The sequence below is a fragment of the Ischnura elegans genome, chromosome 11 (genome assembly GCF_921293095.1).
Source record: "Ischnura elegans chromosome 11, ioIscEleg1.1, whole genome shotgun sequence".
In the NCBI taxonomy this organism is placed as follows: domain Eukaryota; kingdom Metazoa; phylum Arthropoda; class Insecta; order Odonata; family Coenagrionidae; genus Ischnura; species Ischnura elegans.
Window position 1 is genome coordinate 50,633,754 of NC_060256.1, and position 16,128 is coordinate 50,649,881.

Below are 16,128 nucleotides of genomic sequence, written 5' to 3' on the forward strand. Positions count from 1 at the left end.
TTCAGAGTGGCTGCAAATTAAAGTTTTTATTTCATCAGATTTAAAATTCAATGTATAACAAAAATTTATGAATATCTAGAAGCCACATTACTACGCCTCTCTGACATCACACGCATTATTTTCGAGAGGTATTGCCGAGATGCCGAGGTAAGTAGCGGCCCCTTTCCCAAAACAATGGCCTTAATCCACCCCTGTGCCTGACCGACATTTTAGCGATACGGTTTAAGTTTCTGACAAATCCATTAGTTTGTATTCATTAGATATAAATATCTTTTCCCTGTGAGATGAAAAGCAAGGTAAGTTGCTAAGCTAAGCAAGCTTTTGAGGCAACATTTCGGAAAAGAATTTGGCCATTATCTAACGACGAAGAAGGGTTTTCTAAATCTAAAAATGGTCTAACAGTAGCATGAATTACTGAACGTAAGGGATTCGTAAATAGCTTTTAAATGGTCCTCGAAATTATTTTTTGCTGAACACTAATAATTTGCCGTCATAAAATTTGGAGGCGGCATAGATAAAATTACCTACATCAATTGTATCTAGTACACCATGAGCTCACTTTTCACCACCCATGGTGTCAATGATACCTATCTTATTGCAAGTAACATTCTCCTGAATCAGGCACACGAAGGCATTGAGCAACCTGATGAATACCCTCATCATCCCATGTTCCATCATTCTATTGGGTTCATGAAAAAGGGCCACAAAGTAACTCAGTGGAAATAATTGAATTATTTGACACTTATCACTTTGTAACATCATTGGTAATTTTCATTTTAGTCTATCTTTGACATTAATAAGAATGATCTATGTCGATTTTTCTTTGAATTAATTTCACAGTAATCATCATCGCATGTGATATATCGCAAATGGAAATTAATCACCTAGAAAATAGACCTAAGTATATCCCAAGAAATGATAGTTTAACTTTTGAAAATGTTTCGAAGTTGTAAAATGTCTTATCTGTACGTATTCTCTTTATAGCTATTTGACATACTAGGAGTTTGTGGATGAGAAAAGATAAGGTGATGATGGTGTGAAAGATTGCTACGGTGATGCCTAAATCAGTGAATCTCGCATGAAGTGATACAGGTATACCAATTTGTAGGCTAAGGAAAGCCATTGACTACAGGGGACGCAACAACCTCCCGAGCCTTAGTGGGTGGGGGGAGGTGGACCCTCACCATTTTGGGGAAAATTCGCCATCCTGTCCCTTGTTATTATTGTTATACTCATTAGATCATTAGCCGACTGTTGAGTACATCAGAATGGATCTCGTCAATTGACAAAAATTCTCATGCATAAAAATAAAATACAAAATTCACAATCGCTACCAAGAGAACAGTCAATTCACAATCATACATATGCAAAAAAATCATCTACGAAATTCACAATCACTATAAAGAGAGCATGTTAAAATATTTGGACAATCGGTCAGAAGGGCCCTCAAAGTTTTCCAAAAGTTTAAAAGATGAAAGCTATGCATGAATAAAAATGATAAGTAACGTAATTTTATTATCAAAAATTAAAACACGCAACTTTAATACCATTATCACCCTTTTTTTCACTGAAAATACCTTAGCGTTACGAATGCGGTTTATATTTGCAGTGAGATTACAACTGACCGCCCAATCGTGGGAGTGAATTCGGCTGTCCACCAGAAGTCCACAAAGCAATGGAATTAAATCAATAAAATCAGGAAAGCGAGCATGAAAAATAAAAAGTGAAAACATTTCCTTGATTGAAAGAGCTGTAGAAAACATGATTGCGATTAATTTCCCCTTTACCTTCAGATAGATACTTTGTGGGTTACATAAGTGTACTGCGGGTTGACGGACTTCTAGGAAGTGACTCCGACTCAATCAGCACGTTGCAACGTTGTGGATAATGTTTACACTGAAATAAAGAGTTTAGAACATAAGTTATTTGACATAGGTTTATTATCAATTTAACTTGATTAAAGATAATTTTGTAAAATATCTGACATAGTCGTTGCTTCATAGAAGCACTAGCATCTCCGTTGCATAACCATCATTGATAAACCGTCAGGAACCTTTTTAACATTTTCATAGAAGCAAATGTTTTTTTTCCCTTAAGTCATTATTTGGCCCCAAAAAATCATACAGTCTTATTAAAATAATACTCCAACACTGCTTTCAGGAACAATTATGCATACTAATTCTCGTTTTTTCTATATGTAACAATGTCAAGTGGGTAACTTGAGGTAGGTAGCGTTGAGGATTTTCAACAAAGCATTTTTTAGTTGATTTCTGGATAGCTGAAATATGCGGTCTACTATGGCCCGACTTTATCTGTCCAAAATAGGCCACAATTCCTACATTTTTTTATTTAATCATAATTGCACTGTTCAAATCGTGAATGCTTTCGTTATTATGCGTTTCTTCGTGACGGCTCACGAGTAAGGCTCAATGTATTTCATGCAATGGTCTGGCTCGAAGCGGATATATATTTTCTATTCACAGTATTTACTTCATTTAATTGAATGTAAAATAAGTTTTCAATAAAAATGTAATGAATATCTTCTTATAATTTGAACGTGTCTTCAAATAAAAGCGTTAATTTGGCCCTAGTTGTGAGTAAATTGACCTAAAATAGAATATTTTGAGTTGGGTCAAAGCTTCCCAAACGAAACGGTGACATTTGTTCCAAAGATAATATTTAACTTTTACTGAACGGTAAGGAAAAGTCTTCTCCTTAATTTGGTGAGAAATTTGACTGAGGAGAGGAATAAAGAAGGTGAATTAGACGGAAACGAAAAGGAAGATGAAGTGCTGGACATGGTTGGCGACAAGAGAAACCTTGTAGATGATATTAGGAGGAGAAAGAGTGAGTGACGAAACGGGAAAACTTCCTCGTCGCTCCTCTCCTCAGAAAAGACTTCAAACGTCAAAGACGTCAAAAAATTATTTTAACCTTTCGTCAGGCACAATAGTCGGAATAGTCGGAACTGCTGAGTTCAGGCGCAATGTGCCTGACAGGCACAGATTTTTTAAAACACACTATTAACTCTTAGCATGTCTCATTGGTACACATTTAAAGTTGGATCCACCATTTTAATGTGCTCGAACTCTTACAGTATGTCTTTTGTGCTACCCATAGATCCATTTACACGCCATCATCCTGCCCCGGACCGATCCAGCAAGGTACGATTTACCGTCCTCCTTAGGATATTAAGTATTATTATATGTAATCAGAGTATTTTAGCATGTGAATGCCATATTATCAGCGTTTTTATTTTGTTAACTTATTTAGATAGTACATAATTCTTTTACTTTGCTTTATTTTTATAACTTATTTATCTAATAATGCTTTTATTTTGCTATATTTTACCATTATTTTGCTTAATAATCCTAAATAATCCGCCACTGATCTGTCGGCATTAATGCGAAAAGCAAAAGGCTGCATAGAGCATGTCAAAACAAACAGCTGCTATAAGCGTTAAGCGTCTATGCTACCTAGTGGTGCGGAGCAATGAAACAAAACACTCGCGCTGCGCTTGTCAGATCCATTGCCCCCGACGGAAGGTTAAAAAAATGAAAAATTCCCTTAGTAGTGGCCGACCCTTTCCTGGGCTACTGAGGAGGGATTATCCTTACTTCTCTCCTTACTTCTTCTGCATTGGTTTTAGACCGGACCAGTCCCATTAAACTCCGTGAGCTTCCTTTTTATGCTCACTTTCTTTTTTAATTTCATTGGAGCATTGAGTACTGTATGGGGAGAGGATGCTTAAAACAAGTTAGCATCTGAGATAAGTGGGACAGGAAGACAATAGGATTTAAAGATAGAATGAAATGGAATAGGCCTAATTGTGAAATGAAGAGGAAATACCAAGTTGGAGGGGGGAAGACAGGTCGAAATAATCTGCGAAGTGATCTAATCTCACGATATCTCACTAAGGGTCGGTTTTATAATGTCTGGTTAGCCTTAACCGGAACACGGTACAGCCAAAACCTCAGCTGGAGAATGTTAGTAAGCTACAGTAAGTAAAAGTAGTTCAAAATAACGTTTCGTTAAACTCATGATCTCCAACGCAAAGATGAGTTAACTCCAGTTTTCATGCTCCGCAAATTTTTAACCAGACATTATAAGACCGGCCCTAAGAGGGGAGGTGAGTGCAAAAGTCGCCAAAATCACCTCTCGTAATTAATGGACGGCCACATAAGCTCACTGAAAATGAGCTATTTCCACAATCCCGCGTGCCTAGCTGTTTCAACGCTTGCCTTGCAATTATAAGCCTTGTTCGCTCTCGACATTTTTCCTTACGCGGTGCAATAATCGCGGCCCTTACTTGATCGTCATGAGCAATAATTCCTCCGATAAATACCACTAAAAGTTGCCAGAAGAGCCCATTAAGCTCGTCTTGAAGTGCCGGATATTGCAGCTCTATTTGTAGTGGGTCAATTAAGTGAAATCGATACCCCTACAGATAGCAGTTCGCTAGTCATTTAAAAATTTCTCTGCCTTCATTTCTGTCATGTATTTAGCACTACATATTTAACCCATATAGTGCCAGCGAGACGATCCATCGGCATGGGGGGTATGTGCGAAAAGTTATACGGGCCGATCCATCGGCCGGTTTTTTTTTTACACACATGACTTTAATTTTTAGTAAATGTCATGCTTTAACATACCCGTAAGTTTTGGGAGCAAATTAAAAAAAAATAGTTTCTGAAAATGCATATTAGGCTTTATGTAAATTTTTAAGCGCATACCCACAGATTCGCTAAAAAAAAGTCCTTGCATTCTTCAGTATAGCGGTAAAAATTGGCTGGCACTTAAGGGTTAAATCATGACGAAAGAAATGGCAAGTGTTAGGTCATACAACTGACCACTCTATCTTCAAGGTTGTTTCCCTGCTAAGAGAAATTCATGGATCCAGTAGACGATTAAGAGGTGGGTCTAAATAACATCCCTCACATATCATTATACCACACGCTATAAAAATTATTTTCATTCTAAAAAAACTTAATTTACACCTTATCTTCAGTATTTGTCTTTTACTGGAAGCTAAACTACTACGGAACTCATTAATTTGACAAATAATTCGTTTGCCATTCGCCTTAGATTTTCAGATTGGTTCCGCGACGCGTCCGACGATAACAAACGAAAGAGGACTGCATAGAGGAGAACCAATAGGGTAATTTCCTTCACCAAAGAAAACGAAAGGCATTGACTGCGATTCGTTACCCACTCATTTCATATTTATTATATTCATATTATATTCATATATATTCATATTCATTAGTGTATTCATAATATACAAATTATTTTGTTTCAGAAATTCCAGTTTAGACGAATGTTAACGATCAATTTTAACCTCATTTGAAAAAGACCAGATTGGCGCCCATGCGATGCCACTCAACATGATCTCACAGGGATCAAGATGCTATACGAATAGTCAGGAGTTTTACATCGTCTGAGATTATCAATGCATGCATGAGGCTCTGAGCTCAAGGAAACAACTCTTAATAATCACCTATTAAAATTGCCAATTGGTCGGAAAGTTTCCTTCGTTTCATAGGGTATTAATAATTCTTATTTAAGCCAAGCGCTACCTGCTAGCAGGGTACTCTGCCACCTGCTAGCAGCCTGCATCGTGGCGGCGCTCATAGTGTCGCACCAAGGTGGCCTCATACAGCGTTATCCAGAACCAGAATGACGTTACACGGACTTTTCCCAGCATTCATACCAGCCGTCGCGTTTCCGCGCGCTTGAAGATTTTCACTTTTTATTTAATCGCGAAAAATAGATATCGTCATTTAAAAAGTCTAAAAGCGTGAAATACGTACTCCAGGAGTAATAAATAATCTTTCGATTTAGGCAATTTAAAAAATAGGAAACCACCCTATTCCATGCCATAGATGGCTGATTTTTGTTGCTACTTAGGACGCATTTTAATCGGTTTTCAAAAATATCTGCTACGCGGCGATTAGTATTTTGCGATCCTTGTTTTTTTTTCAAATATTTTGCAGTATTGTATTTGCAAGTGCGAGGAATAACATTGAAGAGTAATGAATATGATAAATCATATCATCAGGAATACAAATGTTGGTTAGCATCATAGAGGTAACCTCTATGGTTAGCATCCTCATCTTCTTTTCCCGTCAAATTCGGATCGCTTTGGGCGTCAGCGACGCGTGTGTAGACTTTTGTAAACCCAATTAAATGCGCGGTGGGTGGCAAAACATCTAGAGGATCCTCTTATGTAATATTCGTGAGCAAAGGTATTACGGCAATACGTGGAGTCTGCCATCTTTTAATTTCCAATACTTCTGTCACTTATGTACCGGACCAAAGATTACCGACGTTCAAATCTTTTCTTAAAAAAGTGGACGCTAGCATGAAATTTAGCAACTCCAGGTCCGAACCTTTCAGTAATGCCTGAAAAGTAAACATTCTACAAATGGATTTTTTTTTTGATTGGCCCAAAATTGCAGTTCCCACAACACGTTTTACGCCAAGGTAGTTTCCACCGACAGTGATCGGGCGTCGGGCACTCTTCCTATGGCGATATGCTTTAGCTACGATACCAGCTCACCCGGTCATATACTTGGGACCAAATACACTACAAAAATAAGCAGGATTCTTGACTATTACCAAATCACCCATAATAGCATAATTTTCACCAAAGAAGCCTTCATGTTCGTCGTCTAATAGGTCTTTATCATCGCCCATCTCCATCTAGCAGGGAGAAAAAGCTTACCTATAAGTATTGTCTGACACGGAAAGTTGGATTGGATTAGATGGATAAGTTGGATGGTTACATTGTTCTCTCGATACTCAAAAACTTAATAAACGACTTTTCCACTAAAAAATTCACACTTTGTTCTACCATGAAATGTTCACCATTCATGCATCATTTGATTTAGCGGTTGGTCCCATATTTTAGGGTCATAAGGCCAAACTTGTGCAATTTGGTTTACACCTAACGCAAGATACAGGCCAGTGGCGTGGCCAGGACTTTCGTTCGAGGAGGGCCCCAAAACCAGGGTAGAAAATTTTTGAACAATAAAATACTAAGGGAAGGGTTTAAAACTAATTTAACATTCTTCATAATCGAAAAAAAAACTTCATTTGTCAAAGAGTTCTTTTGTAAATTCATGATTTTTCAATATTTTGTTTTCTTTTATGAAGGAGAGAAATTGTGTTCTTATATTTTGGGGGGAGGGGTTCCGAAGCCCCCGAACCTCCCCCCTCGCTACGCTACTGATACAGCCCCTTTTCAGAAGTGCTTGCCAAATTTCATCGTGTTCGCACAGATTTAAGTGCGTACCTACATTTAAAGACCAAAAATGAAACACGAACAATGAGATACATGCAAGAGGATAGCATTAAAAATTAGCAAATTTAGGTATCAAACACATGCTTGCTCTTATTTCTTTTTTTCACCTGGTTCTAGCACTGAAGGTTCGTCCTCGTCTGAAATCCGTAATTTCCGCCTCTTCGTATAAAATGCCCCACCCCCGCCAGCTCCATGCGCCAACAACGCCAACCAGAGTCCTCTGGATGGCAGTTCTCTACACTACTACCTCATAGGGTCTTTGTAGTGTATTATCAACAATCCAGAGGACTCTGAACGCCAACGGCACGCCGTTGCCATCTATGGTGGTAAACTGTTACTAAACAGCACTAACAGTAGAACCTGTAGGACCGTGTGTGTGTTTAGTCAAGAGTTTTTTTGTATGGGAATTGTCATTACTTTATATTGTTTTTTCTACTGTTTACTTCCTTGATGAAGTGGAATAATGTGTTAAGTTCTTGTTATTTATTAAGTTAAGAAATCATGTTCAGCAAGAAAATACACGCAGATGTAAAGAAGTCTACTCAGAAGATTCAAGACCCCAAGAAAGATACAGCTACCCGATTAAAGCATATAAAAATTATTATTGGTGAGTTTCTCTCTATGGTATCTGTTGACAATAACAGCTATAGCATTAATTTCGATGAAAACTCGATACAATCATGGAAACTTGTGGAAATGATTATTGTTATTCTATGTCCGGCACCCCTGTGTAGTATACGGTGATGTTTATTTGATATTTTCCTTCTATGACGCTAGCTTTTATATGTCTTGTTTTCAGTTTATTTACTTCGGTATTGATTTTTTTCCCAGAGTTGTGTTGTAATGTTATGATTTATAAACCTTTGATGTTTAAGTGTCAATTGCATTTGTGTCAACAGTTTTCTTGGTATATTTTTAATGTATTCAATTTTCTAGTGATATCCAGGCCTTCAGTTATATATGTAGCACCCTCTAATTTCACTTTGCTTCTCAGCAGTTTTTGTTGTTATGAAACGACTTGGCCAAGAAGTATAGCCCAGCTGATAAGCGTTTGGATTTTTTAAATACGTCAGTCCCGTGAATTGTAATGATTATTTACATTCATGTAAACGAATCGTTGATTTTTATGCTTATATTAGTACCTATGAAGTCGTTATGTTGACCATCTCGTAGAACGTGCTCGTATTTATTTAGATAACTTCTGCCACGAAGTAAGAATTATGCATCGTTGTGTATGCAAAATTATGGTATCTTGAGATTATCGGTTGATATTTTTATCATTTATGTGGTGAGATTTTCCGCTTATTCATCTAATCTCTTGAGGCAAGTTGGCAGTGAAATAGGTCCTCACATTTTGGCAATGAGTTGATTGTTATCGTGTGACTAATTTTATCTTCATTTTTGACTCATGAATCATCTGTGACAAAAGCTTAATATTTCTGTAAATGAATGAAGGGTAGTTACTTTCATTTCTTCTTATTCTGCAATGCTAGCATAGAAAAGTTTTCATTCCCCCTTGCTCTTGTTATGTGTAGACAATTGTTTTCAGTTTGTTTCATTGTTCCATAATTTGTTATCTTCTTTGTGTCAAGTAACAATGAATGTGTTGAAAGGCAAAGGTTTAGGTGTACACTTCGTAAGCTCATTTTTAATAATCAATTGTGTTAGTTGTGTATCTTAGGATTTGATATTTATCTTTCTTTGGGTCTTCACTGATAGTTAATCATCATGCCACTTGATATTTTTATGATCATTGGCCAAATGGGTGGATGCATTCTAAGGCATCTTAATCTTTAATACTGTGCCATTAGCTCTTGACTTAGGCAGATGAAAGCCAATTTGCATTTGTGGATCTGTCGTGAAGTCTGGAAAATAGTGAAGGGCAGTGTACCATTGTCTAGTAACAAATATGGCCTATTCCTAAATAAGGATCCACTTGCTAGTGCGTATAAGTTTATATCATTTCAAAATATTACGCACAGCATTAAAATGACTTGACAACTCAGTAATTTCTACCTAAGAGGTAATTATTCCATTAGTGTGCTGTAGACACTCTGGTATGAATTTGGTACACAACAAAGCTCTCAAGCAGCGATTGCGCTTCCTCTGAAACAATGGTGCCAATGTCAGAATTTGAACCCTGGCCCTTGGGGTGGGAAGCTAACTTTCTTGCCACCAAAACCAACCTGATCCGTATTTATTCAATGTTTAATGCTTTATAAATATACAGTTAAACTAGCTTATAGCGAATTACAGGGGACCATTGTTCTATTTTGTTGTAAACAGGATTTCTTAATTTCCATGATAAAGGATTGATTTTGCCCTATGCATCACAGGATTGTTGGCTAATATTCCATTCATAATCTTTATGTAAGCAACAGATCCAAAGCATTTATCCATCGTCCCACCCATGAAACGGCTGTAAGGGGAAGGATTTTAAGATAAACAGTGGGACTATGTGGTGATGGCCACATGTAAGTACAACTGATGATAAGATAAGGAATGGTTAAGTGACAAGGATGGCCATAATTAATTTATAAAAGAGGATATAACTCCTCGAGGAACCAAAGAATAGTTCCTAATAGTAGGGATTTCATGTCATCCAAACTTGTTACCTATGGGGATATTAACATTGGTGATCATCGGAAAGTCCAAGGGATAGGGAACTCACCTCGTTGTATGTGGGATTTCGTTACATGTGTGATTGTTGTTAGCAATTTTCAGAGTATTTAGAAAAGAAAATTGTGGTGACCAGCCCTTTTAACATATCTCATTCATTTTTAACAGAAAATGCTGACATTGAAGAAGCCAGGCACATATTTAAGGCTAACTACAGTCATATATATTTTGTCCTGTATGAAAGTTTTATCAATGCCGAAGCCACACTTAAGCAGCGCGGTAAGTATGTGGTCTTATATGTATATTCTTATCCAAATTTATATGATGGTATACCTCTAATTTGACAGATGGACTTCTGTCTGCAAATAATGCAAGAAACCTAAGTTTCAGGACCTCAAGTAATGATAATAGTTTTAATTTAATTTTATTTATTCCCATACAAATGAATACAGCTCATATCAGCCATTTTACAATTACATTCGACCCTTTTCCTGAGGGCTTTTGGGGAGGACTCCACCCACTATGGGTGGATTAGTGCAATTTGGATTATTCTAATGTGAAATTATTTCATTGGAAAATATCTACATAACAAATATTTTATGAAGCTGGTCAGTAATTTTATGTTCGATTTGGTACCAAACATCGAGGGAAATGGTTGATATTTACCCATGTTGGCTTAAAATCTTTCTTGCATTTTACTTCTCCCATCCATTCACGAGAGGGAATTTGAAGGATAATGCAAGGACAGGCTAGTAAGTCGAGGGAATGGAATGGGACCGCTAACAAGCAAAGAAGGGAGGGTTGCCAATGAGGAACTTGCATGGGTCGTAGATTGCTCTAAAAACTATTTTGAATGAGTAAAATGGATATATTAGCTCGCAAAAATACCTTCAGTTTCTCCATTCAACATCAAAAGAAATAAAAAAATTGCATTTAAAATCGAGAAAATTTTCTCTGAGCCGACCACTGCGCGAAGACACCCGAGCGTTGCCGAGGCCAGGCGTGACGTCATAGGTGCCTAAACAACCGTAGGGAGTTGGGAAATACGCTGAGCGCATGATGTAAAATTTGTTTTGAGGGAGTATTTAGCCGCTCATCGTCACTTTATTTTGTTCTACTATTCTTGGGCAAGTTTTCCTATTGCTATTGTGTCACGATTATTACTTGAGATATTAATAATGCGACATCGGGATGATGAAGTACAAGCGTTTCACTTCGTATGTTTTAGTTAACAGAAAAATGGATGATAACGTTGCCACTCGTTCAAATAGTACACCTGAAATTCATCTACATCTACGTAATACCCCGCAAGCCGCCTAAAAGGCGTGTGGCATGGGGTGTTAGGACACCAGCTTTTTTTTTTAGGACACCAAAAATTGATGCCACGACCCTCATAGAATTTGTTAAGACAAATTATTGCTATACGTCGGCGGCAAATCGAGATGTAAAAGAAACTTGTAATACTAGAGGATAACGATCGTAAGCTGTGCTGTTGAATTTGGCAACGCCGAATTAGCGGAGAAGGTAGTCCTATCTGTCCTACGGTACGAATTCACAGCAAAACTGTGTGCACACAATCCACATGTGAGATCGGGAATCGGTTCCGCTGCCAACACACACACAAGCTACAACCTATTTCAATAATATATGTAAATCCATAAACAATATACTAGCATATACCATAAAAATATAGTGGGAAATAGGAAAATACTCTTATCAAAAACTGGAGGTCACTGTCACATTCTTATATTCATCACGTACAACTTACAATAACAGAGCTCGTTATGATGGAAACAACTATTCATTCACTAATTTAAGCCCTTACATTAGCCCACACAAGTGACACAGGTGACTTTTCTCACTACTATTCGTTGAAATAATGGAATAACAAACTTCACACACAGTTTTTATTTCAATAGCTTGATCGTGAAATGTCATATCTACGGTGAACAACGGAGGTTAACACACCACTGACAATTTTTACTTTACTGTTAGACATTTATCGATAGCGTAATAGCACTTTTCACGATTCAATCACGATGAAACACTGATAACTCTTGGCCGACATTTTTCAACCTTGTCAAACTTTGAGCATTACAACCACTGGCACTGAGATTGTTAGCAGTAGCTTAACGGGAGATGTCACGTTGAAAATAACACTATTTTGGCACAAAAATGTTCCTAGATGTCTCCAATCAGCGAGCAAAAGTTGCATTGACTGGAACTCACCCCATAATACAAGCACAGACAGTCCTAAACGACGAATTCTCCGGTACCTATGAATAAACGGATGATGTCATTGTATATAAAAGCATAGCGGACATTAGTGAACATCAAAATCGTTCTAATTACATACTTAAATGAATGATATGCCGTCGATAACATCAACTTACAATTAACGTATCTCCCTTCCAACGGCCGTGGCTCGGACTCCTACATCGATGTTATTTAGGTATTGTAAAATTTTTGGTTTAACTGCTCCAGTTTTATATTTTATGCCCTTACTCAGATATTAATATTATAAATAATTCAAAATATGAGAGCTTCCAAGCCTCTATCGTCGGATATTTATCTTTAAATAGAAAATAATCAACACGTCTAACAAACGAAGCTCTCACAACTGCTGGCAACTATTACAAACAATCACAACAATAGCTTCGCGTGATGTTTAGGCACCTTTGACGTCATCGAGGCTTCGTCGGCAGTGGCTTGGGGGGTGAGGGAGTTTTTCCCGCGCTTTAAAATTCGTTATATTTAACATTAAATATCTCGCGAAGGAAAACTCAGATATACATGCGGTTTTCTTTGTTGTAATCAGAAAATAATTTTCTGTCCGCCTGTGAAATAAAAAAAATTCATGCAAGTTCCCCATTGTCCCATTCATGAAGGAAAAATTTTGAGCTGTAAAGATAAGATTGTCCTAGAAGAGCAGGGATAAAGAGATGGGTGCGTTTCTTCTGTTTTTCCTACATGCACCAGTACACTTGCATATGTATGTTTTCTGCTGCAGAAGGGATAATAAGGATGTTTAAAACTATTTATTCAATTTTAATGGTGCGAACAGTATGTTTTCGCCAAAAAATATGAATGAATCTGGCTTCTTCTCTTTGAAATTTCAACTTGTAGGAATTTGCAAATTTAGTGGAGCATTGCAAACTTCAAAACCGTTGGTTCATGTGACACCTAAACTCTACTGTTGTGTGCTGTAAGATGTTATCAATTCAGGTACCCATTCAATATCTGTGGCATATGCCATATTTATTTATGTTTTGAGTGTTGTAAATCAATTTCTCTCTGCATAGCTGGGGAAATGAAACCAAAGCAACAGAAGAGAGAAAGTTTCTCGAAGCCATGCATATTTGGTACGATATGTCTTGTGGTGCAAAGTACCCTGGCAGCTTATTATAGCTGAATAAAAACTATGTGAATACAAAGATAGTAGTTGAAGTAAGGAAAATTCATTTCATGTGTATAAAATGTGAGCTTCTAGTACAAAAAGTTAAGCACAGGAAATACTGAAGGGCACAGGATTTTTCGGAGATTGTGACCTGACAAGGAAATTAACAGCCCCTCTTATGCTTTTCACTGCGTTGAAATTGGTTGCTTTATTTTGATGATTTAGCTCCTCATATTTGGGTGTCTTGCTTATTTGTAGACAGCAGTAGCTTTAGTGCATGAATCTTATTTTGTTAGAATAATGTATATGTTCATGATCTCGTGACGTGATTATTTTTAGTTGGCATGTGTTAACTTACAAAAAAAGTGCTTTAATGTGTTGTCTGCTCTTGTGAAGCCTGCAATATTTGTGTGGTTTTCCATATTATAGCTTATTGATTGACAGAAAAAACTTTTTTCACAACCTTAAAACATATCAAATTTGAAACCAGTGCATAAGGATCTCATGAGGTTGGGGTGGTTTGATTCTTTCTGTCTCCATTCAATGGGTTCTGCAGCCTAGTATCGGATAGAGCATAGGGAAAGCCAAAAAGAATTACCAAAATAATTTGCATAAAGGCCAGTTTGAAAAATTATCACTCTTAGGAATGAAGGCTTTGCCTAATAAAGTATGAATAGTTAGTTACTCAATTTTAAGAAAAGAATTAATGAAAGTGCTGCATGTAAGGAAGTGTGGTGAGTATAAATTCAACTTCATTATCTAAATTATGAAGAGCCATGCCTAGTGAACATCGTATTTGGTAAATTCTTGGTAAGGGCACATCAGTAGCAATTGACCTTGAATTCATTACACCTGCCTATAACTAAGTCATACTATGTAATGCCGACCAACATTGAGTCAGGCCTTTGATGAAGGAATAAAAATATTAAATAGGAGGATCAATAAGGGAGGTCAAACTCCCCACTTTTCTGTTCCTTTTTCTTAGTTTGTTATTCTGAATAGAATTACAAGCCTTAATTCTTCCACTTGTAGGAACTACATTGCTACTAGTAGTATAACTGTGGATCATTCCACCTCAAATTAACAAATCTTTGACCTTTTGGTGTCATATTTATGTATGGTTGTATCTTCACCTGAAATTCAATGCACGAAACCTGTTTAGGGAAACAAAATTGTGACAGGTTTTCTTTTTTTATTTTATCCTCATTTTACTGGAAAAAATTTGCATTTTTCTCTGTTAGTGCCCTTTTGTGTACGACGTTAGAATTACTTACATTGGGATTATAATTTAATACATGTCTATTAATGTAGTAAGTGCTGTATGTTCAGCGGTAACATGACCTTTAGGTTAAATGATGAACTATCTATGCCATCAATATTTGTTATTAACACAATTGGAAGGTAAACTGAAAAGAAATAGAATTCTTCTTGTAGTTACTGTTATATTATCATGCTCCTAAATATTTGTGTAGTTGGGCCAGTGCCATTCAATGCCAATTCTTCGCCAAACCTATTGCTGAGGCAGAGTTCAGAAAGTAATGGGAATTTTAGTTTTTTGAAAAAAATATTCATTTATTCATCTACATTAATGTTGTTGCCTTCAAAATAGTCCCCATTAGATAACATGCATTTGTATCAGCACTTCTTCCAATCTTTGAAACACCTCTCAATATTGCAGAATAAGTATGGTGAATTGGCTTCTGAGAGATATTTTAAAGACATATATTATTTTTTGAAGAGCTACTGAGCCATGTAAAATATTTAGACCATGCTCATGATGATTTTGAAGTTAGGCTCTAAAACTTCATTTTTGATCTCTTTTGAGTTTGTCCTTGACCAATAAAAAGGTGGGAAAGTATAAAAATATGTGATGGTAGGATACTTCATAGGGAGCAAGTGGATATTTTTCAATGTCCAATGCATGGTCGCACAGCATATTTTTCCTCGCACCATCACTGAAAACTGTGTGGGTATTTCTCCATGTAAGTCCTTAATGGCAAGTATTTTGATTGGAACTTCCTGAATTGAAATTGGTATGTAAGAATTTTTGTTTGCTTTATCAAAATAAATATTACTCATAGAATCATCTTTTTCTGCTTTTGATAGTAAATCCTTGTTTTCATAAGAACACGAATTAAATGAACCTTTGTCGTTATTTCAATATCAATTTTACAGTACAATTTTACAGCAGATTGATATATCATTGTGAGTACATAAGTATGTTGATCAGAAGCATTGTCATCCTATGATTCCAAAATGGTCTTATTTATTGTAAATATTACGTACACAGTAATTCCTCTGGTTAATCTATGTACTCTGTAATCTTTAATTTTTTTGATATGTTGGAGATGTTTGATTTCTGATTCCATACCCTGTAGAGCATGGTGCTTTGATCTTTTAAATCTTGGGAGGACTTTTTACATTTGCAATGGATTAATGAAACCTTTTGAGTGACATTAGGTATTGTGCACCTCTACACACCTTGGAGTGGTAATGGATTTTAATAACAATCACGTACACCATGTCAATTGCATTTTACTTGTTTGTCAGGAGAAACTAATCATATTCCAATTTTTTAAAGAAGGTACTCATTCCTATCAACATAAAGCTGCATTCAAATGCTAGGGAGTGTAATGTTTTAGCCATGAATATTTTCGATTTGGACTATACATATATTGATGGAAAATTTTTAAAGTATTTTTGTGGTGGCATTTTACTGTCACCGAGAATGGATTAAATGTTTAAAAATTTAAAAATTGCATCTTTTAATCCTTAATAGTCACTTTAAAGCATTACAGCCATCCTTAAA

The 16,128-nt window shown here is 36.5% G+C and overlaps 1 protein-coding gene across 3 annotated transcripts in view; it reads left to right on the top strand.

The window, feature by feature from the left end:
* The first annotated feature begins 7,662 nt into the window (after positions 1-7,662).
* LOC124167736 (probable Rho GTPase-activating protein CG5521) overlaps positions 7,663-16,128 on the top strand; it is an 85,818-nt gene continuing 77,352 nt past the window's right edge. For all 3 annotated transcript variants that reach the window (XM_046545746.1, XM_046545749.1, XM_046545747.1), the window contains exons 1-2: positions 7,663-7,910; positions 10,091-10,201. In XM_046545746.1, the coding sequence (XP_046401702.1) occupies positions 7,805-7,910; positions 10,091-10,201 (217 nt within the window). In that variant the 5' untranslated portion in view covers positions 7,663-7,804. The remainder of the gene's footprint in view (positions 7,911-10,090; positions 10,202-16,128) is intronic.